Genomic DNA, 24,647 nt, shown 5'->3' on the forward strand with positions numbered 1-24,647 from the left:
AGGGAGATAATTTCAACTTTTGATATATTAAGATGGCAAAACTTTATGCAGACCTTTAGGAGTGATATGCTAAAATGCAGTCATCAGTCTTACAGAATGACCTGCAGGAATTAGTACAGAGAAAGAAATAACAGAAATCCTAGACCTACTTCAAAAAGATAAAGAAAATCTCAAGAAAAAAAAAAATCAGTCCTTAATAGCAAGATGCAAGCTTAGAAAAATATACATTTCTTATCTGCACAAGAATATAATACACAAATAAATGTGATCATCTTAGATGGATTGGGATCTCCAACATATAACTTTCTAGAAAAAAGTAAAACTAATTAATGACATAAAAATATCAGATTAGTGATTGTTATTGGAGAAGGGTAGGAGCATGGATTAACTGGAAAGAGCATGCAGGAATTTTCTGGGGGTGATCGTAATGTTCTACTATCTGGTTTACGGTAGCAATTATACAGCTCTACGCACTTGTCAAAATTCTAAAAATGAAAACTTAGTGTTTACACATTTTGGTGTATGTAACTTAAACCAAAAGAAAAAACTAGGAAATATTTAACATGAATTAATGATATGCTATGCTGAAGAATTTCGAGGCCAAAGTGCTCTAAATGCATTTAATGAGATGAACTGATGGACAGAGGAATGGATGGATGACAGATAATGTAATAAATCCAGTTTAACAAAATATTCAAAAGATTCCAGATGGTTAGTAAATATTCACTGTAAAATTCTTACAACTCTGCCTTATGTTGCAACTATTTCATAAGAAAATGTTGGGGAAAAAAGGTTGAAAGCAAGGATGGAAAAGGATATAACATTCAGATACCTGAAGTAAATTTTAAGGCAAGAAGTATTATAAAAAACACAAAAATGGGCATTTCATAACGATAAACTATTCTACTGAATAGGAAGATATAGTAACCCTAAAGATTTTAGAAACTAACAACATAGCTTCAAAATGAATAAGCTAAACGTTACCAGAATTAAAAGAAAAAATTATCATAATCATTTGATACTTTAAACATTTCTCTTAGAAAGATACAACAAGCGAGAATAAATCTATGAATACAGAATTGAAAAACATGATTAATCTACTTGGCTTAAACAGCATATAGAGAACACCACCACATTCAACAACTGCATAATATACAGTATTTTAGAGGACATAGCTCATCTAACAAACAGGGCCTGGTTTGGGGTCATTGCAAAGTATCAACACATTTCTAAGGATTGAAAACATATAGTTTATGTCTTCTTGCCACTGTGGAGTTAAATTCCAAATGGCAGAAAGATAACATCAAATCTCCTAATGTTTAAGTATTAAGGAGCTTGTTTCTAAATGATTCATAGATTAAAGAAGAAATCACATGTAAAACAAATATTGTAAGGGACATAATAACAAAATACAACATAACAAAACCTTGTGGGATGAAGCTAAAGTGGTATACCAAAATCAATAGTTTTCATGCAAAGATCAATGGTTTGGAAGACTCTATACTGCTAAGAGGCCAATCTTGTTAAGAGTGCATGCAATCCACATCAAAACACTAGAAGATTTTTTTAAAAAATCGAAAACGGCAAGCTGGTCAATGGACCAAGAATCCAGAAACAGACACACACGTATACAGCCATCTGATATCTTACAATTCACTGGGGCAGGAGGAAAGGAGATAATCTTTTTTTTTTTATGGCCACACCCACAGTACATGGAATTTACCGGCCGGATATTGAACCTGTGCCTCCACAGCTACCTGAGCCACTGCCACAGGATTTTTAACCCACTGTGAAGTGGTAGGAACTCCAGAAGATGATCTTTTTAATACATGATACAGGGTCCAGTAAAGTGGACATCCATAATCAAAAAAAGATGTTCCTTGACTGTACAAAAACTAATTTGAAACCAATGAAAACCTACATGTGAAAGCTAAAGTAATCAAGCTTCTCTAAGAAAGCTCAGCAGAATGTGTTCATCACTGTGGGAAAAAGCAAAGGTTTCTTAAACAGGGCATGTTATGCATTAACCATAAGGAGAAAAAAATGACAAATTTCACTTCATTAAAACTAAGAACTTTTGTTAAGAAGAAAAGACAACATTAAGAGAATAAAAATGGAAATCCCAGACTATACAAGCATTTGTACCTAAGTTATATAAATAAGAAAAAAAACGAAGAAATTTATTATGAGGCAAAAGTCTAACAGACACTTCACAAAGGAGGATATCAAAATGGCCAATAAATATATAAAGATACTCAACATCATTAGTGACTAAAGAAATACAAATTAAAACCTAATGAAATACAACTACATATCCATCAAAATGATGGAAACTACCAATGATACCAAGGATTAACCCTCACAACTACAGCAGTTCTTATATACCTGGTGTAAACTGGTACAACAACTTTGGAAAAATGTTTGGCATTACCTACTAAAGCCGTCTATGACAGTTATTCTTCCTCCTTGTATATACCTGCTTATGTACCAAAAGTAGTAAATACTAATGTCCACCAAAAGGCATGTAAAGAACACCCATAGTACTTCATTTACAATAAATCAAAAATCAAAACAATTAAAATTTCTAACACAAGTTATTTTTGTACGATGGAAACAGCACCACAATGAAAAAGATACACCACTGATAACTGTCACAATACACATCAATATACTGGCATAAATAAAACTGGGTGAATGAAGTCAGACAAAAAGAGCACATGATTCCTTTTATATGAAGTTTAGAAACATGCGAAATGACCTACGGTGTTGGAAATAAAAAGGGTGATTACCCTTGGGAAGGAATTTTGACCAGGAAGAGACATGGAGGAGCCCTCTGGAGCGCTGCTCCTGGGTGCTGCCTTACATCCCTATATATACGTTGGTAAAAATTCACCACATTTTTCACTTAAGACTTGTGCTGTTTACTATATGTTATACATCCATTAAATTGTTTTCTTAAAATATAAGCTTAGTTTTCATATCTATGTGTCTACATTTTTCTTATTTAGACCCTCATTATCTCTTACCTGAATTATTACTGTAAGTTCCAAATCATTTCCTCAGCCTTGGACTTACATTACTCTATTCACTTTATGCAGTACTATCCAGAAATCTTATTTAAGATTTTACTTTCTTTATTATCAGAAAACTGAAAAAACCTCAGGAGACCTCATTTGCCTAGAAAATAATGTCTAAACTTCTTAGCATTTTTTTCTACTTAAATCCCCCTTGAATGAAATCTCAAATAACAGTTCTATGTACAATTTTTCTAGGAAGGCAATTTGAAAATATACACTTATTTAAAATGTTTATATTCTTTGACCCAGTATTTTCATTTTCAGAAATTTTCTCTAAGGAAATAAACATGCATGTCCATAAAAATTTAGCTACAAAAATGTTCCCACTACCAAAAGAAAAAAAACATAAACACTTGTCAAATAGCAGGTGAGTTCAATAAATCTTAATATATTCAATTATAAAAATATAACAATATCTGACAAAATATAAAATCAAAGTGAAAATCAGGTTACCAAGTGGTATGCATGATAAAATATGCATTGAAAAAGACAAAGGATCTGTATATGACTGTTTTCCCTTCTTGCTTATTTGTATTCTCCAAAGTTATCAATAGTTTCAAAAAGTTATAAAAATTTTATAAGAAAAAAGTTATTAAAATAGATCAAATATCAACAATATAGTTCAGCAAAATAGACTGGAAAAAAATGCACAGGCAAATAATTGTATGACAGACAGGAAAGCAAATTAACAAACTGACAGGGGAAAAAATTAATAAAAATTTACAGTCATCGTAATAATGAATGTTAAACATGTTTCCTACTTTTGAAAAAATGAAACTCTAGATGTCATAATTTATTTTTAAGTATGAGTTTTTTTGTCAAACTTCTAATAACTTAACAAATCATTATTTTGCATCTATTAGATGCTAGCTACTATGTGAATTATAAGGGATACAAAGTGAAGGAAATGCTAACAATATGAGGTTCAGAAACTTGGCTATATTTTTCTCTGCTAATGTGGAAGGTTACCTTTTTATGGTTACATCTCTGGCCAAGATTCTGTGTTTGATCATCAAGTAGACTTGTTAGTTTATGTTCATTTACAAACAAACCAAGGCAACTACAGTCATCCAGGGGTATCCGTGGGGGATTGGTTCCAGAATACCTTGACTCTTTTCTGGTTCATTTCCACCAAAACGCCAACAAGTCTTAGAATCTCCCATTAAACAAGAAAGAAAAACCCACCACAGACACAATAAGCCCCTCTCTATCTAATCCCAATTTCTCTGTCTCCATTACAGGGAGATAAAAGCTGTATATATAATCACTCTGTTCAGTTGCTCACCTTGCCATTCTCTCTTCCAATGTGGCCTCTTCCCTGGACAAAACTTGTTTCAAGGCTCTCAACATCTCCCATGTGATCAAATCTCAAAGCAGGAGTTTCTGTCATGGCTCAGTGGAAAGGAATCTGACTAGTATCCATGAGGATGCAGGTTCAATCCCCAGTGGGTTAAAGATCTGGTGTTGCCGTGAGCTATGGCGTAGGTCACAGATACTGTGGTGTAGGCTGACAGCTGCAGCTCGGATTAAAACCCTAGCCTAGGAACCTCCATACGCCATGGGTACAGTCCTAAAAGACAAAAAACAAAAAACAAAAACAAAACAAAAAACCCCCCACCCCCCAAAAAACCAATAATTACTCCTTCTTCACCTTGCTTTACCTCTCAACACCATTTAAGGAAACTGGCTGCTCTCATCGTTTGCAAATACTTTCTTTTCTTTTTCTGACAGCACAGTCTTCAGTTTCACTCTACCTAACTTGCCAACCTTTCTAGTCTCCTCTATGCATCCCTTCTACTTAAGAAAGCCAATTGCTAAATTGTTGACAGATCACAGGGCTTGGTCCCAGGACCTCTTCTTTTTCAATTTTCTTTCCCTGCTTTCATCTAGACACACAGCTTTAATTATATGCTGATGGCTGCAATAGCCAAGTGCCTGCTCAACATTCCACCTGGATTTTTTTTTTTTTTTTTGGTCTTTTTGCCTTTTCCAGGGCCGCTCCTGTGGCATATGGAGGTTCCCAGACTAGGGGTCTAATTGGAGCTTTAGCCGCTGGCCTGTGCCAGAGCCACAGCAATGCCAGATCCGGGCCATGTCTGCGACCTATATCACAACTCACAGCAACGCCAGATCCTTAACCCACTGAGCAAGGCCAGGGATCAAACCCGCAACCTCATGGTTCCTACTCAGATTCGTTAACCACTGAGCCACAATGGGAACTCCCCATCTAGATTTTTAATAATCATCTCAAATATTTCACATTCAGCAGGAATATAAATTCCCTCCCAAAATGTGTTGATCTTCCCCTCAAAACTTGTCCATCACAAAGCTAGGAATATCTACATAGTGTTCCGCTCAAAATATAGACTCAGCCTAATTCTTCCAGCTCCCTCACGTGCAAAACCAATCTGTCTTCAAGGTCTACTCACTGTATTACTGAAATAGTTCCCAAATCTGTCTACTCTAAATTTACACTTGCTCCTCTCAACTAATATCAGGTTCATCTCTTGCTTGGACTAATCATTTGCTAGATCCCAAACCATTACAGGGCTTGAAGTTAAAAATCTAAGCCCTAACCCCTCTGAAAAGAATAGTAGAGTTTTACGCAGTCTTACAATGCTGAGGAAACAAACTCTAGAATACCAGATCTGCCAGGAGCAGTGCCCTACTGAATACTCAGCTCTCAGTTTGGGAAGCCTCAGCAAAAGTATAGGGGTGAACCACAAGCAGACCAAGACTCACCAAGACTACCACTTAGCCTCCACTGGATAGAGTAAAGAATTTTATATAGTGATAGAAATGAACGAATTGAAAACATTTAATGAAGTAGGAAAGAAAAGGAACAACTGATCAAGCGATAACCTTAAGCAGGCAAGAAAAGATGTAAACTAGTATGAAATAGGTTGTCCTTAAAGAGAAGTATGTAAAAAAGAAATAAAATAGAAAAGGCAGAATATATGGATGCACACAGGCTGGTGGAGGAAATGGTGGGCACAAGCAGAAATTCTTTTTTATTTGGGGAGGAGAGGATAGATGCTTGAGAGAAAGGAGAAGAGATAAAATAGGCCTTCAGAGGGGGCCAGTGAGTGGATTAACAAAAGGCAAGAGGGTTACCAGGCAACACCATGTATCTGCTTAAAGACAGTAGTCATGAACTTAAATTCAGTTGAGCAAACTTATGTGATACTCTCCTGCTATATACAGTTGTGAAGGTAGAGTACAGGCAGACAGTTAAATTTATAAACCTTAGATTTTGGTAGGTGAGTAGGACAACAGAAGGGAAGGCCAAATAAACTAAGTTATACTACATGCAAGTTGGTGATAATTATGGTGAGCTACACAATCTAAACTAGACAAAGAGGGAAGTAAGGACATGAGGGGGTTAAGGGATAGGAAAACAGGATGTGAGATCAACATAACTGGTGCCAGTAGAATGAAAATTTGCTGCAGTTAGAGTTCCAGAGTAAGCAAGCTGGGAAGATAATAACTGGTGGGCAGCAAGCAGGATGCTTGAAACTGAGACTAAATAATTATCAAGAGTAGTACAGGACAAAAAGGTATATGGCAGAAAGTTCAGAGCATATGGCTGCTTGGAGAAGAGAGATTCAAAGAGATGAGAGGCTGGGATATTGAAAGTATCACCTACAGAGATATTTAAATCACTAAGAATTATGAGAGGAGAAGACTGAAGAAAAAGACCATGAAATAGATCCTAAAACTTTTAAGAAATGGGGAGTATGTACACAAATACAACAGCAGTATGTACAGGGTGGTACAATCTGATGCATGGGCTTCAAAGCTGGAGGTGTTTAGAGAGGAAAAAGGAAAAGCACTGATGAGCAACAAGCATCCAAGCCCAGTGGCCTAACTGTTGAGGGAGGGAAAACAATCACTATTTGAGAGGACTGCCATGGAAGCAGTATCCTCAGGGAGGTAATCAGGTTTCAGTTAGAGCAGGAACATGTGAGTCATGTTCAGAAAGGAATACACGAATAATTTGATTCACTTATCAATGTTTACTAAAAGGCACTGAATTAGGCACTGGGAATAAAACAGTAATAAAGACATAATCTCAGCCCTCACAAAACTGTGACTCAAGGAAGAAGTCTCATATAAAAGTGATTACATTAAAGAAGATAACTAAATTTTTATGACAACCTAACAGTTTTATTAAGAAATGAGGATGCATATATTTGAAGAGTGATATAACAAAATATGTCATTATTTTAACATAGATAATCATTGCAGTATTAATTATAAGCTAAAAACTAATTTGAATTAAGACTATGTTGGGGGAAAAGTCTTTTTTTTTTAATGTAAAGAAAGAGGGGGAAACATAAAATGTAAAGAAAGTAAGTGCTTTTTACTGATATATGCAGTTACCTGAGACAAAGCAGCATCCCTTTCTTCTATCACTGCATTCATTTCTTCTGCAGTTATTCTCTTTTTACATTCCTTGGTCTTGTAGATTCTATCCACAATTATAGCTCCATTCTTCTGAATAGCTATCCCTGTGTCTGCATTGTTTATTCTGTTCAGTAATTCCTGTAATGTCTACCAACACCATTATATGTTAGTCAGACATGAAGTTTTAATATATTTTATTTAATATAGGGTTTTAATTAATAGGCACATGTGAATTGTAAATTGACTGAGTGAAGTTATTGAATTTTCATATTGCAGCAAAGATGTACATTATTAGTGTGTCAATTCTTCTTTTTCCCACATCTTAGTTCTTGAAACCCACTCAATTGAACTTAAGCCTCTAAGATATAAGACTGACATCAAGAAATCTCCTCAGAGAATGGCTTACCATGTCATTTTCTTCAGGGTTAATATTTTCTAGCCTAGAAAAAAGGGACACAGAAAGCCTGATCAGTAGCATTTCCTTAGTGCAGCAAAATGAGTTCGCTTTTTAAATCTTTAGAACCTCAAGTAATTTCATTCGACTAGTCTTTAGAGTCAACCATGACACTGAACATATTAAAGTGCCACCTGCTCGACTCCATCTTTCAATAATGCTCCATATCTTCTGCACTGACTTCAGACTGTTAAGTTATTAATGTTTACTGCTATATATGACTACAAGGATCAATTGTTCATATGTGCTTGGATGAAGAAAGTTCCCCAGTGATAGAAGCACTCATTCTTATCATGATATTTATTCCTGGACTTTCAACTCTTACCAGAAACTGTATTTCCGCTCTCTTTTTTTTTGGACATCATCACAAATAAAATAAGGCAAGTATTTTTATTACAAAGTTTAACTATGTTCCCTCAAAAGCAATGACAAATAATAACCACTAAATCTGACCTGAAAATCACCTCCTGCTACCTATTTGTTAAAACAAATATACTATAGAAAGGCTGGCCAAAATTGGGCTACAATTTTAGATGACTAATGTTATTTTCTCTTTTTCAAAACAGAGAATTATTTAAAGGCAAAAAAAGTAAATTTGTCCCTTTATAAATGCATTTTATCTTCTAAGAGTCATAGTGCTTACTGAAATGTTTGTTGATGTTGGTAAATAGAAGAAATTAAGTAAAAAATAAAGAAAGAAGTTCTAAATGACATATTTAGAAAACATCCATAATATAATTTAGGTAATCATTAAATTCAGTAGATTAAATGGAAATCTGTATGATTACCATTGAAATGTAGATTTTAGAAATTGACCTCTATTATTTAAAAATTGTACTAAAAATAAAAATTGTACTAAGAAGTTTAGATATCCAAATTTCTGTCTCAAAAATTTCCCATTTTTATTCTCCTCTAATTTAACATCTACTGCCAAAAAAAATACTAGGAGGAGATAAAAGAAGACATTTAACAAATTTCTTACAAAAATGTTCCAAATGCCACAGTTCAAACTGCTACATTCATGGAGAGAAAGTATAGATTTTAAAATACTAAACTTTGACAGGAAAAAACATGAACATTAATATATATGCATAGAAAAAAACTATTTCTATACATACTTAAATAGCGTAAGTTAACAGGTAGGTACAGTAATTTTGAATTATACATACTTAAAGTATCTCAAACTACTAATGTCCACTTGGATTCACATTCCAGTAAGGGCAAATATGTGCTCTCATCTTTTATCTTTTTCTCCCAAACTAAATCAACAGTTTCAAATATCCTGATTCTATAAGAACTATGAAGATAATCATTTCTTTTTACCCAATTAAAAACCATGGTGACAAAATATAAGATAAAAATCTAAGACTTATTTATGATCATGTAAAAGCATATGAAGAACACAAGCAGCGTTTAGCCATCAGTTATTGGTTGGCTAAATATGATTTTTAAGTAAGTCATATGTGGTGAAGAATATTTACCTTAATGTTGTTCTTTTTAGATGAAATCAAACTAAGAGCCAATTAATGACAGTTTCCAAAGAAGATTCACTTTTTATATACTTAATAATTTAATAAACTTGATCATTTAAAATGCGAAAAGATACAAGGAAATTAAGCATGTAGATTGACAGGTTACTGAAGACTTTTTTTTTAAAAAATGTAGGTTTTCTTTGTTTCAAAAAATTACATATGATCAAAAAGAAAATAACAATGTAGGTAGGTTACCTAGTTGATATATTCCAAATAATGAACACAGCAAAAAATCCAAGTAATTCCTATGCAGTATTTACACATTTTTCCCAAACACTCCTTACTACTTTAAGGAGACATGAAAGGGTTTAAATGTTTTAAATCAACAGCTTTCAACAGGATATGGTTAAGATTACTGTATTTAGTCTAATGTTAATAAGAGCTAACAACCAAAATTTTTTTAAAAATTAAAACAAAATTTTATCAAAGTTGTATACCAGATCCTTAACACATGAATTTAGCGTTCTGACTATAATTAACTTAGGTGATTGCACTTAAAATTATATAATAAATAGTGATTTATCACTTTCCTAATAAATGAATCTGAATCATGTTTTAGTGAGTGTGTCAGATCTGAAATGCAGGGCATGAGTGAGCCAAGTCAATCACTTAGCATATTAATCTCAACTTAGATTTATTATTATCCTCTGTGATTGATAGAAATTTAGTGATAAATGGTCACTAAGAGAAAAATAAAGCTAAAAAAATTTTTAAAAACTCTTGCATCTACTAAATTCTGCCTCTGCAGTGCACAATCAGCCATAGACAGTATGTAAATAAACAGGCATGGTTACGTTCAAATTTGTATTTCTTTAAAAGTTGCAGGAAATATTTGTCACAGATATCAAAGACCAATGACACTGTAATTAAGTCTCAACTAGATTATATACAGTAGGGGCAAGCAAACTTTTTCTGTAATGGGTCAGATAATATTTTAGGTTTGGCCATATATTCTCTGCTGCAGCTACTAAATTGTGTCTTTGTAGAGTAAAATCATTCACAGACAATATGTAAATGAACAGGTGTAGTTGTGTTCAAATAAAACTTATTTACAAAACAAGTGGGAGGCTAGATTTACAACATACCTCCCTGCTTTGCTGATCCCTGATACATAGAGTATGGAAAAATAAGACCAGCTCTTTGATGTTAATACACTATAAGTGCCAAGTCCATATATTTGACATATTTTTCTGAGCCGGGACATTCAATATCTAGTTCAAGATTAAAAATCAACAAACATGGTTTCCAGAAAATTAAAATCAGTCCTACAATAACTACATCACTTATTGTATCAGTTAAGAAAACAAAAATTACACAACTTACCTTTTAAAAAAAAGAGGCAATTTGAAACAGCTATACAAGACACTGAATTTTCTATGTAAAATGACTTTTTTTAGGTTTAGCAGCATGTACAGCATATAAAGTTTTATTAGCTTAATTAAAATAAAGTAATGGTGGTATATGAAATATAACTGACAAACTATACATTATATATCATTAATATGAGGTTTACAATCAAACAAAAGAATCTAAACCTTTTGTAAACCTTACATTATGCCTATAACAGTCTAACTAGACATAGTCATGATAATTAGTAAGAATATTGCTGAAGTAAATGTCTATGGGCTCAAGTTTCAATTGATTTCCTATACCATGCAAATTCTGACTGACAACCTTGCACTCTAAGTGAAAAGACTCATGCATGAAATGTCACATTTCTTGATTTATTCCTAAATCAGTCAATATCACATCTTTCCCTCTGAACCTATAGTCATTTACCTTGTTCAATGGACAGAAGCAAAACTTTGACTTCAAATGATAAAAAGAACTAGTGAACAGCTAATAAGAAAATTCTAAATTATTTTTTCTCTCAATCTCTTTTACATAGTGTGACCCTTAATATGTTAAAATATATATATACACCACTAATAACAGATTGAAAAAAGATACTATGATCTCAAAAGCTGGAATGTACTTATGCAAACAAGCCTAAATTGGCATGCATATATAAGTTATTTTAACTTGAATCCTTTTACAAAAGCAAAAGAGACAAAAAAGGCACTGAAAATGCAAGGAGTTAGGAAAAGCAGAGAAGCAGCAGAGTAAGACAAGACAAACATTATTACAGAAAAATTCAGTGTAGATTAGAAGTGGCAAAGATGATAAGAGAAAAAAAGAAAGGGAGGATCTGTAGATTAAAGGAGCAAGAAATAAGGGATTAAAACAAAAAGAGATGTAAAATAATTCATATAATTTCATTTTATACTCAATACCTCTAAACATCCTTTTCAGTCAAGCAAAGCTCAGTTAAAAATTGGTTCTATTTTAACAAAGATTTAGTCTAAAATGCAACTATTAAAAGTTCAGCTGAGAAGAAAGGAACCTCAAGAGTGCCATTTAAAACCAATACTGATATACTGTTATTTGTTGTTGTTGTTGTTTTTGCTTCTTAAGTATTTTTCCTGATTTCCTCACCTGAACCCTTAGATTATAATATAGAAGGAACTGTCTATAAACTTTTCCTAGGAACAATAATCCTTTATTGTTCATTAAGTATTTATGTAATTATTTACATAAGGTCAATCTTCTTAACTAAATTGAGATCATAATGTTGTGTTTCCAGCAACTAGCAGTACATCTGATACATAATATATATTCAATAAATGTTTATGGAATGAATTGATTAACTAAAAGTCTTCGGATGAGACTGTTTTCCTTTCCTTCCTTCCCCATTTCTCCCTCAATATGAATGCTACCAAGAACAAAATGAAAAAGGCCCTGCCTCAAGGAACTTTAATTTTCATGTATTCTAATAAAAACTATACCAAAATATGTGTATAATATAAATAAGATATGGAGGGTTAAAAAAATTAAGGAAGAAGGATAGGCTCAATTTAGATCCATCATTTAAAGAGATAGAATGAACAAAAAGCTAAGAGACCAGTTTAATAGGAGCTCTGAGGAAGATGTTTTGGTGTGGATATGTGGGTTAATCGTTGTGCCACTGATCAGTACAGGGAATTAAGGAGGGTCAGGTCTTAATAATGAATTAATAATTCCATTTTGGATATGCTCAGTTTGAATTGCCTGTATAGATGAGGTAGTTAAGTTCTACAATGTGCAAGTGACTGACTGACTCTTTCGCCAAGTACTCAAAGTTTTCTCACCTGTAATGCCTAAATATCACCTACCTCAAAGAGTTATGACCTTGTAATAAAAGTTTATTTGTTAACTTTAAGGGTGAATTTTATTTCTCAAAACACCAAAGTCTATTTAGAGGCAGATTTCATCATAAAATTGGTGATCAATCTACATAAAAGGTTTATGATCATAAATTACATGTTAACTGTAGTACTGTGCAGCAGTTGATAAACTAAGGGTAACAGCATTTCCAAATCCCTAAAGAACACATCTCAAGTTATTAATAGCTACATTACTGAAATAAGAATAAAAGGTATCTATTTTGAAAAGTATGTTAAAAACACTTGGCCCCAGCAAGTCTTTTTGTAGATATAAACAGACTACAAGGTATACGGAAAAGCAAAAGTACCAGAATAGTAAAATAATTCTATAATAAAAGAGCCAAGTTTAGAGGGAGGGCAATATCCTATTTCAGGATTTTCCATAAAAATTCAGTAATCAAGAGTTTGTGGTAATGGTAAAGGGACAGACACACAGAGCAATGGAACAGAACAGGAAGTTCAGAAATTAACCCACAGAAATACAGTCAACTGATTTTTTAGGAAAAGTGCAAAGGAAATTCATGGAGAAATTATACTTTTTTCAACAAATGGTGCTAGAATAAGTAAATGCTATATGTCAAAAAAAAAAAAAAAACCAAAAAATTTCTTCATGTACCTTATACCACTTTCCACAAAAATCAACTCAAAACAGATTATAGACCTAAATGTAAAACATGAAATTTGTAATTTCTAAAAATACAGGAGAAAAATCTGTATGACCATAAATATGGCAGTGAGTTTTAGATATGAAACCAAAAGTACAAAACATGAAGGAAAAAAAAATCGATATGCTGGACTTTATAAACATTTAAAACTTATATCCTGGTAAAGAGTCAAGAGAACAATAACAACAAAAAGAAGCACAGACTGGAAGAAAATATTTGAAAACCACATATCTGAAAAAAAGACTTACATCTAGAATATATAAAGAACACTTGAAATTTAGGGAGTTCCCATTGTGGCAAGGCGGAAACAAATCTGACTAGTATCCATGTGGATGTGGGTTTAACCCCTGACTTCACTCAGTGGGTCCAGGATCTGGTGCTGCCTGTGCTGTGTGGCATAGGTCACAGACGTGGCTTGGATCTTGCATTGCTGTGGCTGTGGCTGGCAGCTGTAGCTCCGATTTGACCCCTAGCCTGGGAACTTCCATATGCCTCAGAAACAGTCCTAAAAATCAACAAAACAAAACAAAACAAATAAACAAAGACACTTAAAATTTAACAAAAAGAAAAAACCCAACTTAAAAAAAAAACTGGTCAAATATCTGGATACTTTACAAAAAGATACACAGATGGCAAATAAACCTATAAAAAGGAGTTCAATATCATCTGTCACTAGAAAATGGCTATTGTCCAAAACAAGAAACAAAACAAAACAAAAATGACAGTACCAAATGCTGGTAGGATGGTGAGAAACAGGAACTCTGATTTCATTGCTGGTGGGGTGGGTGGGCATATCGCTATAAAACACAACCCCAGAGCATCTTGTAGTGTCAAGAAGAAAATGTTCAAAAATCAAAAGAAGCCGCTTGAAAGTTTTCAATGGCCAAAGTTGGAATACTCCAAGCAATAAAATAACATATTATTAGATTACAATGCAAAGAATTAAATGGATATCAATGAGTCCATACTGACATAAATAACTAAAATAAATGAGGGATACAAATCTACTGTATTGAAGAATTACAAATAATTGATGTAGCTATTTGCCCCTGAGGGAAGTAGAATTCAATTAACCTCCTAGCCCCATCATTGAGTATGGGAAGCACTTTACTGATCTGCTTCAAAGAGTAGAGTACAAAAGGGTTATGTGGGTAAGTACTTTTATGGTGGAGAAATATGGCAAACACTACCTCAGCCAGATGACCAAGATTAACATCACTGGTTGTAATGCAAGTCATGTTGATGGAATATAACCTTAAAATGATGTGATAAAAATGGCATGTCACTCCAGTACTATTTGTCCCATAAAACCAATACCTCAGTCTACCCATGAGCAAAACAGAAATTGAGAAACATTCTATAAAATACATAATCAGTACTCCTGAAAACTGTCAAGTATCAAAAACAAGAAAATTTGAGAAAATGTCATAGAGCAGAGTAAGTAACAAAGATATGGTAACTAAATGCCTACAGAATCCTGGATAAGCTCTTGGAAAATAAAAAGGACACTAGAGAAAAGCAGTGAAAGCTGAATAGAGCATGGCCTTTAGCAAATAGTTGTTTACAATGTTGATTTCCCCCTTGTAACATGTGTACCGTAGTGATATATGATGTTAGCAATAAGGGAAACCGGGTGAGGGTTATATAGAACACAGTACTATCTTTATAACTTTTCTGTAAATCTAAAAATATTCTAAAACAAAAAGTTATCGAAAATAAAAAAGGAAGTCCAAGTAAAGATAGTGGAGTGGAAGCTGAACACAAAAAAATCTATTCATCACTTCACATAACCACCTGAACCGAAGATAAAAATTAATCAAGCATTAAAGGAAATAAGACATCATGTAGTAATTTTTAAAAGTAGGCACAAGGTATGTGGTAGAAAAATGATTTTGAACAGGTTCAACTAACTTCTCCTTTTACATATGAAAACAGGTATTGAGAAAAAGACCATGACCTCACCAAATCCTGGGAATTTTGCACTAACATTACACAGCTTGGAAATAACCTACGAGACTAATGAACTGAGTCGACAGCTCAGAAAAAAATTGAGGACATTACTGAGAATCTGCATTACTGAAAAATCTTTACAGAGGAAGCAAGAATCATCAGGGCTGGCCATTTTCTATTACACTGGTGGAACAAATAAAAGCCCAAAAGTAATACTCCACAGAATCAAGAGATCCACAAGACTAGAGAGAGTGAATCCTCAGTGCAATGCAAGACAGCAGACAAAATCCCACAAGCAGAGGACAGAGCCTCAAACAAAAGGAGCATAGAGCTCCAGGAAGGTCTTCCCAACCTCCACTCCTACCCCACTACCCCAGGTAGGGCTTTGTAGAAAGGTAGCTCAGAAGCAATACCTAGCCAGGAATCAGAGGAGAAGGCAAGTAGGTTTCAAGTAATATGAAATATTTATCAAGGAAAATTCACTTGTACCATTTCAGAACAAAGAAAAATTCTTGACAATTTAAGCATGGGCAAGATGAAATGACATGCCAACTATGAATTCACTGAAAGCACGTGACAAAACCTCATGCAAATGGGATATAATATATAAAAGATAATACAAACCAAGAGAAAAGAAAATTTCCCCATCAGTGGGTTAGAATAATAGAAAAACATAAGAAGAATATGAATTCTATAAAACAAAGCTCAAAGAGAAGCTGCCAAAACAAATGAGTAGGTGAATAGGAAAACTGGACACTTAAGGATAAATCTGAAACTTATATAGTTAAAACGAGAAAGAAATGAAACCTTAAGGAAACAGAATAAATATTTAATAAATGAAATAGAAAGAAAATGGAACAAAACAATAACAACTAGAATTACTAACATAAAGGAAAGGTTTGAAGTTATCACAGTGAATGCAGAGGAAAAGACAGAGATTAAAATAATTATTGAATAGATAACAGACAAGGACAAAATATATAAAAATGACTAGGTCTCTAAAAGAGAAAACTTAAAAAAAAAAAATCTAAAATTTCCCTGAAAAAAAAGAATTAGTCTTTAGAAAAGGATGCTGTAATTCCAAAAATATTATTATAGAATAATAATTACAAACATCCTGATTAAGTTGTTCTACTTCAAGAGTAAAGAATCCTTTGGGTACCAAGGAAGAAAAAAAAATAAACTATCTGTAAGTGAAGGAAAAAGAAATATGACTGACCACAGAGATCTTTTCAGCCAAACACAATGTCAGAAAAGTCAGTAACATTTTTACAATGTTTAGAATGAAAAAATACTTGAGCCAAGAATTTTATTCATGACCAATCTGAATATAAGGATAATACACAACCAGTCTGGAACATGTTAAAACTAGAGAATAAAGTATTTATAAGCCCTTCCTTTAAAAAAGTATTTGAAAATGAAATCTGGTTGCCCTGGAATACCCCACAATAAAAACTGAGGTGTAAAAATTCCATGTACAATAAAAAGTTCCAGTAATGATTATTCAACCCTTTAAAATATGAAATTAAGATTTAAAAAGGGGGCAGTTTGGCTATAGAATCCAATAATCCAATACAACTTCTACAAATATTTTAAAGTTTAATTTATAAAGAAAAAGAAAAAAGGTGTTTAATACTGTTACTTATTTCATAGCTGAGAGTCAAATAATATTGTTTAAAACACTGCATAAAAAATATTGACGAGATTCCAATATCCTAATGTTTTTTACCATCTCCATTCTTAAATTTAGAAAGATCTTTAGGGAGTTAATATATCTTATCGAGACTGCATAAAGTTAAAAAATTTCTTCAGTTCCACCTCAATTGATTATTACTCTAAAATTCAAGTAACATTTATATAGTACCTGCCATGAGTCAAGTACTTTTCAATACTAATTAAGTCATTTAGTCTTCATAACGACCAATATAAAATAGCCACCATTTCCATATTTTGAAGACAAAAAAAATTATTCAGAGTCACAAAAACTCTGAATATTTCCCCCATGGCTGTACACCTAGGGAGCAAAAGAGTTAAGATTCAGAGACAGCTACCTGAGTCTGGAAAATGTTTGTTCTCCTCTACACTATAATGCCGCTCAAATAAAAAGCATGGAGAAAATGAATAGATATTTATCAAATTAATTCTACCTATGCATCTATTCAACCACTGACCAGCATCCTTAGAGACAGTAATGCTTATTTAACAAAAAGAAAAATGTTTGGAATGTTTCCCTATTGATAAAGACAGTTATTTGAGAGTAGGGAGTGTGGAATTTAGCTAATTTTTTCCCCCTTGCTTCTTTATTTTTATTTGTCAATGAGTTTAATGTTTTATAACTCTCTATCAGTCTTCAAAGAAATTAAGTTATTCATAGAGAACAAACTTGTAGTTGCCAAGTGAAGGGGGTTGGGGGGAGGATGGAGTGGGAGGTTGGGGTTAACAGATGTAAGCACTCTACATGGAAGGGATAAAAAAGATCCTACTGAACAGCACAGAGAACTATATTCAATGCCCTATGATAAACCATAATGGAAAAGAATATTAAAAAGAAGTGTGTGTGTGTGTAATGAATCACTTTGCTGTACAGCAGAAATTAACACACTGTAAATCAACTACACTTCAGAAGAAATGAAGTCATTGATATGAACAAAAAACAAGTAACATTAATTAATCACAATCTGAACACTGCAATATTAATTAATTTTTTGGTCTAATGAGCCTTTCTTTTTTTTTTTTTGCTTTTTTAGGTCTGCACCTGTGGCACATGGAAGTTCCCTGGCTAGGGGTCGAACAGGAGGTACAGCTGCCAGCCTACACCACATCCACAGCAATGTGGGATCCAAGCCGCATCTGTGAACTACACCTGAGCTCAAGGCACCACTGGATCCTAAACCCACTGAGCAAGGCCAGGGATTGAACTGGCGTTCTCGTGGATACCAGTTGGGCTTGTTACCTCTGGCCAGAAAGGGAACTTCCACGAGCCACGTTTTAATTAGTACTTTACTGTGATCCCTCACAGACCCTAGCACAATGCTGGGCAGAGGAAGCATATGATAACTATATTGAGAGATCAATAAAATAATAGATTACTACATTTTATCTTGCAAGTAACATATTTCTAGATGCTCTAGCGTCGTTCCACCCAAAGTGGACTCCTTAGATTAGCATCATTTGCATGACCTCAGAGTTTGAAAAAAGGCAGAATTTCAGGCTTCACTCTATATTTACTGAGTAAGAATCTGCATTTTAACAATGATCCCCAAGTGACTGGAGTGCACAGCAAAATTGGAGAAGTACTTCCTTCCAAATTATTGTTTTTGTAAGTGTGGTCCATGACTTACATGTATCAGAATCACCTGGGTTGCTTGTTAAATATGTAGATTCTCAGGCTCTACCTTATTTCAGGCATCAGTAAGTTTGAGACCCACAGCTAGAAGTAAAAAGTAGTGAAGAGAAGGAATGAACACATCAAGCAGAGAGCAGTGAAAGAATCCAGAGAGCTAAAATAAATCAAGGTGATAATAAGAAGGAGAGAGAAGGAGGAGTCACAAAGGAAGGCAGAGTGCAGGCACCACCAACCTATGAAGAAGGAAACAAAGTAACTGTACTGAGAATGTTGTACCTTTCTTTCTTTCTTTTTTTAAAGTGACTGTTATCTCTGACATGCAAACTAACTAGCATGGCAAAAGTTTTAGAAAAAGACTGGGGGGATATGGAATTTAGCAGTGTAACATATAAAAATCAGCAACATTTGTGAACATGTAACCACCACATAAATCAGGTACTTTATAAATAAAAGGTTCTAATGTCATACGTAGTTTTAAATGTGTACTTACACTTTTAGGGACATTTCCATATGCTTGGCTCGTGCTACTGCTTCATCTCTCTCCTCATTGGCTAACTGCAGACGAGACATAATAGCTTCATCACGTTCCCTCTGTGCAAAATACACTTCTTCAACCAGAGCTATCAAAATATATTTCATAATTAATAAGCGAAAATAAGAGAAATGCATACTTTTAACAAAAATAAAAAGCAGTAACTAATTTTATTTTATTCAACTGAATTAGCATCAATTAATTACTTAAGAAAACATTATCTTTTCAAGCTACTGAAAAACTGAAATGCCATTTCACAACCATAAAGGCAAAAATTAAAAGGTAAAATAATAAAAAGTATTGTGAGCTCATGAAACAAAGGAAACACTCAAATATGCTGCAGATAGGTGTATATATTTCTACAACTATCTGAAGATCAGTTTGGCAATGGTCTTACACTGGGCCTTGGAAGTTACAGCAAAGATTTTAGATAGCACTTAAATATGATGGTAGCCATTTTTTCTTTCTTTCTCTCTCTCTCTTTTTTTTTTTGGTCATTTTAGGGCCATACCTGCGGCATATGGAGGTTTTCAGGCTAGGGGTCGAATCAGAGCTACAGCTGCTGGCCTACACCATGGCCACATCAATGCTGGATCTGAGCTATGTCTGCGACCTACACCACAGCTCACAGCAATGACAGATCCTTAACCCACTGAGCAAGGCCAGGGATCGAACCCACATCCTCATAGATATTAATAGGGTGTGTTGACTGCTGAGCCACAATGGGAACTCCCCAATGGAGGTTTCTAAGCAAGGAAATGACAACATCACATTTATGTTTAAAAAGGGAATTCTGATTTCTGGGTGAGAAACAGTCCATAGGCGGGGCAAACGTGGAAAAAGAGACCAGTTGGGAGACTACAGAAGTGGTACAAGCAAGAATTCACATCAATAAACCACATAAACAATCCAGTCCCTGGAACTTTAAGCTACCTAGAAATAAATATATATGCCATCCTAGAGAAAGGACATTTTGAGTAAGAATAATTTGATCGGATCTGCGTTTCAGAAGGAAAACTCCCAGAGATTAGCATTCAGGGTGTGTGTGGAAGATGCAGGTGTCAGAGCAAAGTTGCAGGTTGGATTGTACATATCCCTTAATCCAATATCAGGTTACTATAAAAGTCTAGGTAAGAAATAATGAAATCCTGGGAGTTCCCACCGTGGACAGTGGGTTCAGAGACCAACTGCCCTTGCTGGGGTCGCTGCAGAGGTGTGGGTTCCATCCTCAGCCCAAAGCAGTGGGTTAAAGGATCCAGCATTGCCACAGCAGCTGCAGCTCAGATTCAATTCCTGGCCCAGGAACTTTCATATGCCATGGGTGTGGCTATTAAAAAAAATGAAGAAATAATGAAATCCTGAACTAAGGCAAGGGCAATAGAAAGGAAAAACAGATTCAATTCATAACAAAGTGAAACATAACAAGCCTAAGAGTTAAATATGTATCAAATTTGTGAGAAGAGAAAAATAAAAATAGGGAAGGTGACCTCACTAAGGCATCCCTGAACCTATCAAAAGGCAATCGTCACAAAACTCTGGGATAGACAGGTTGCTCTTCTCCTTACTCCTACCACTCAGATTTTGAGGCAAAAAAAAAAAAAAAAGAGTTCTTGTTGTGGCTCAGTGATAACAAACCCAACTAGTACCCATGAGGATGAGGGTTTGATACCTGACCCTGCTCAGTGGGTTAAGGATCTGGCATTGCCATAAGCTGTGGTATAGGTTGCAGACATGGTTCAGATCCCGAGTTGCTATGGCGTAGGCCGTCAGCTGTAGCTCCGATTGGACCCCTAGCCTGGGAACTTCCATATGTCACAGTACTAGAAGAAAACAAAAACAAAAACAACAACAAAAAAGAATGAATGTCTTAGCCTATCATTCAAGGAAAACTATAGAATCCAATTCTAGCCTACTTTCTTCATCATCTACTATTATATTCCCTCTAGGATAGTACTTCACAAAATATTAAATGCAAAACACATTTTTTATACTTCTGTGTCATTTTAATGTCTATTAGAAAATCATAACTAGCACATTAGACCTATAATTTCTCTTCGTGGCATTTATTGTCCATTAAAATTTACATTTAAGTTACACAAACACTGTTGAGCCAGATGTCAAAAAAAGGAAATCTCCACTATTTCATTTTATTTAAAGCTCAAAAACACAAAAGAATAACGTGGTTACCAAACTTAGGATAATGGTTACTAGCTTTTGGAAGTAGTACTAGAAGGGAGGATGAGGAACTTCCAGTGATATTAATAAGATGCCTTATTTAATATATATTGTTGATATCCTACTGGTGATATATTTTTTGGGGGGTGCTAGTTATACAAATGTGTACTTTCTGAGATTTGTAAAACTGCCCAGTTACTTGTGCTCTTTTTGGGTAAAACCTAAGTAAGAAAGATTACATTAATTTACCTAGTTAAAAAAATGAGGTGTTTTACCTCACACCAGTCAGAATGGCCATCATTAATAAATCCACAAATAACAAGTGCTGGAGGGGCTGTGGAGAAAAGGGAACCCTCCTGCACTGTTGGTGGGAATGTCAACTGGTACAGCCACTCTGGAGAACAGTTTGGAGATACCTTAGAAATCTACACATAGAACTTCCATATGACCCCGCAATCCCACTCTTGGGCATCTATCCGGACAAAACTCTACTTAAAAGAAACACGTGCACCCGCATGTTCATTGCAGCACTATTCACAATAGCCAGGACATGGAAACAACCCAAATGTCCATCGACAGATGATTGGATTCGAAAGATGTGGTATATATACACAATGGAATACTACTCAGCCATAAAAAAGAATGACATAATGCCATTTGCAGCAACATGGATGGAGCTAGAGAACCTCATACTGAGTGAAATGAACCAGAAAGACAAAGACAAATACCATATGATATCACTTATAACTGGAATCTAATATCCAGCACAAATGAACATCTCCTCAGAAAAGAAAATCATGGACTTGGAGAAGGGACTTGTGGCTGCCTGATGGGAGGGGGAGGGAGTGGGAGGGATCGGGAGCTTGGGCTTATCAGACACAACTTAGAATAGATTTACAAGGAGATCCTGCTGAATAGCATTGAGAACTTTGTCTAGATACTCATGTTGCAACAGAAGAAAGGGTGGGGGAAAAATGTAATTGTAATGTATACATGTAAGGATAACCTGACCCCCTTGCTGTACAGTGGGAAAAAAATAATAATAAATAATTAAAAAAAAAAGATGAGGTGTTTTAAAGAAAAATATTAAATGAATAATAGGGAAAAAGCATATATGATAAAATCTTGAAGAGTATATGTCAGGATTAAATTTTAAGCAATAGAGGCTTGTCCTAGTCAAGACAAGGTAACAGTACCCAAATTTGTCTTCCTACTTAAAACAAAAAATTTTTAATGGACAAAATACATGGCATGACAGCTTTCAAGAATATAAAGAAACAAAGAACGACGAACTCAAAAGAGTTGAGTCCTATGATTGGTCCAGCTTAATACATTGAATGAGTTTCCTGGACATGGCGCAGGAAGGGAAGAATTCAAGAAGCCAGCAGATTTCACAATCTGAAGAAGGGAAGGGTCTAAAGAAACCAAAGTGGCTAGAATTCACAAGTCAGACTATTACAGGGGGAAAAAAGCTGCAAAAAGGAAAGCTTTGGAGACATGCATCGTATATTGCTCAAGAAATCACCTGAATAATGAGAATACACATGTAAGTAATCTACACCATGAAGGGCAAAGTCACCCGAAAGGATTAGTGTTCTGAGCTCCACAAAACCAGAAATAGTGCATGTTACTACTAATCAGATTGGAAGGTCTCATGATTCATAAAGTACTACATAGAACACACAGAAGGATAATGCTTCAGTAGTGGGGATTAATTAACCCTAGACTAAACACTGCTCTGGTAATAACTAATCTATCTTTAAAGCATGATCCAGAAGTGTTGATTTGTTCCCAAGAAATCTGACTGTATCTCAGAATAAAGCTCAAAAATATTTTATAAGAATACAAAAATAGCCAGCTCCCAAAATGGTAAAGTGCATCATGTCTGGTATCCAATTATGAGGGACACAATCAAGCAGCAAACTTAGGAACCATGAGAGAAAATCCAACCACTTCAAACTGACCAACATTTTGTCAACTAATACATAACCTTCTTTTACGTCTGTTTCTTTTTAAAGACACCTTATTTAATATATATTGTTGATTTATTAGCATCAAATTCATGGCCAACTATACAATAATTCATGCCTGAACAAAGTTTATCTAACACACAGATTTTCTCCATAAGGCGCCTTACAGCCTTCTGCACTTAGGGAACATGAAATTGCATTTCAGTACTCAGCTGTTTTAAACAGTGAAATCACCAATAAAAGGTACAAAAATGCAACAGTGCACTAAAAAGACACTTGTTCACAGTATAAGAGCTGAACCAAGAAGGCAGAGTGTGGTCTTGAGATGATCAGACTGTTTCTCTTGGTATGTTATTTTGGTAATTTTAATAGTTTTTTTTTGTTTTTGTTTTTTTTTTTAAATGGTAAACCAACCTTGCATTCCAGAAAAGGAGTAAGTCCCAAATGCAAAACCTAAAATTATAAAAGTTCTGGAAGAAAACTTCTTTGACTTTAGGTGGGCAATGTGCTTTAACTATAATACCAAAACATACTCCAGTTTAAAAACAGATGAATAGAATTTTAATTTAAATTTTCCACTCTTCAAAAGATACTGATAAGAAAATGAGAAGACAAGACCCAGACGGGAAGAAAATAACTACAAAGCATTTATCTGATAAAAGACTTGGACCAAAAACATACGTTCTAAAACTATCAAAGTTCAGTAATAAGGAAACAAAAAACCAAATTAAAAAATAGGCAAAAAACGTGAGCATTTTATCAAAGTAGACATAGTGCTGGTAAATAAGCACAAGACAAGATACTTAGCATTTTAAGTCATTAGAGAAATGCAAATTAAAACTTTGAGATAGCTATCATATATAGCTGACCCTTGAAAAACACCAGGGTTAGATGTGGCCCCCTCCCACCTCTTGCAGCCAAAAACCCATGTACAACTTGACAGTTGGCCTTCTGTATCTATGGATGCAGAACCATGGATCACATAATACTGTAGTATGTATCTACTGAAAAAAAATCCGCATATAAGTGGAGTATAAACCAGCTTGGTTCAAGGGTCAGTTATATATAACTATTGCAATATCTTACATGAAAAACTGAGTAAAGATGTTGGCAAGAATGTAAAACCACCTAGAATTCTCATACACTGCTGGCAGAATGTAAGATAGTGTAATCACATTTCATCACTTTCTTAAAAAAAGGGAAACATACACCCACCATAAGATTTTTCTATTCCACTCATTAAAGAGGGAAATTAAAATATAAAAATTACAACATATGTCCACAAAAAGGCTTAAAT

The 24,647-nt window shown here is 34.4% G+C and overlaps 1 protein-coding gene across 4 annotated transcripts in view; it reads right to left on the reverse strand.

The window, feature by feature from the left end:
- MIPOL1 (mirror-image polydactyly 1) overlaps positions 1 to 24,647 on the reverse strand; it is a 278,090-nt gene that overhangs the window by 159,332 nt on the left and 94,111 nt on the right. For 3 of the 4 annotated variants that reach the window (XM_047795507.1, XM_047795506.1, XM_047795509.1), the window contains exons 6-8: positions 19,164 to 19,293; positions 7,891 to 7,924; positions 7,461 to 7,631 (exon numbers count right to left, since the gene is read on the reverse strand). In XM_047795507.1, coding sequence (XP_047651463.1) covers positions 7,461 to 7,631; positions 7,891 to 7,924; positions 19,164 to 19,293 — 335 coding nt within the window. The remainder of the gene's footprint in view (positions 1 to 7,460; positions 7,632 to 7,890; positions 7,925 to 19,163; positions 19,294 to 24,647) is intronic. The other variant, XM_047795508.1, reaches the window with a different exon arrangement.

Source organism: Phacochoerus africanus, chromosome 9 (assembly GCF_016906955.1).
Source record: "Phacochoerus africanus isolate WHEZ1 chromosome 9, ROS_Pafr_v1, whole genome shotgun sequence".
Classification (NCBI taxonomy): domain Eukaryota; kingdom Metazoa; phylum Chordata; class Mammalia; order Artiodactyla; family Suidae; genus Phacochoerus; species Phacochoerus africanus.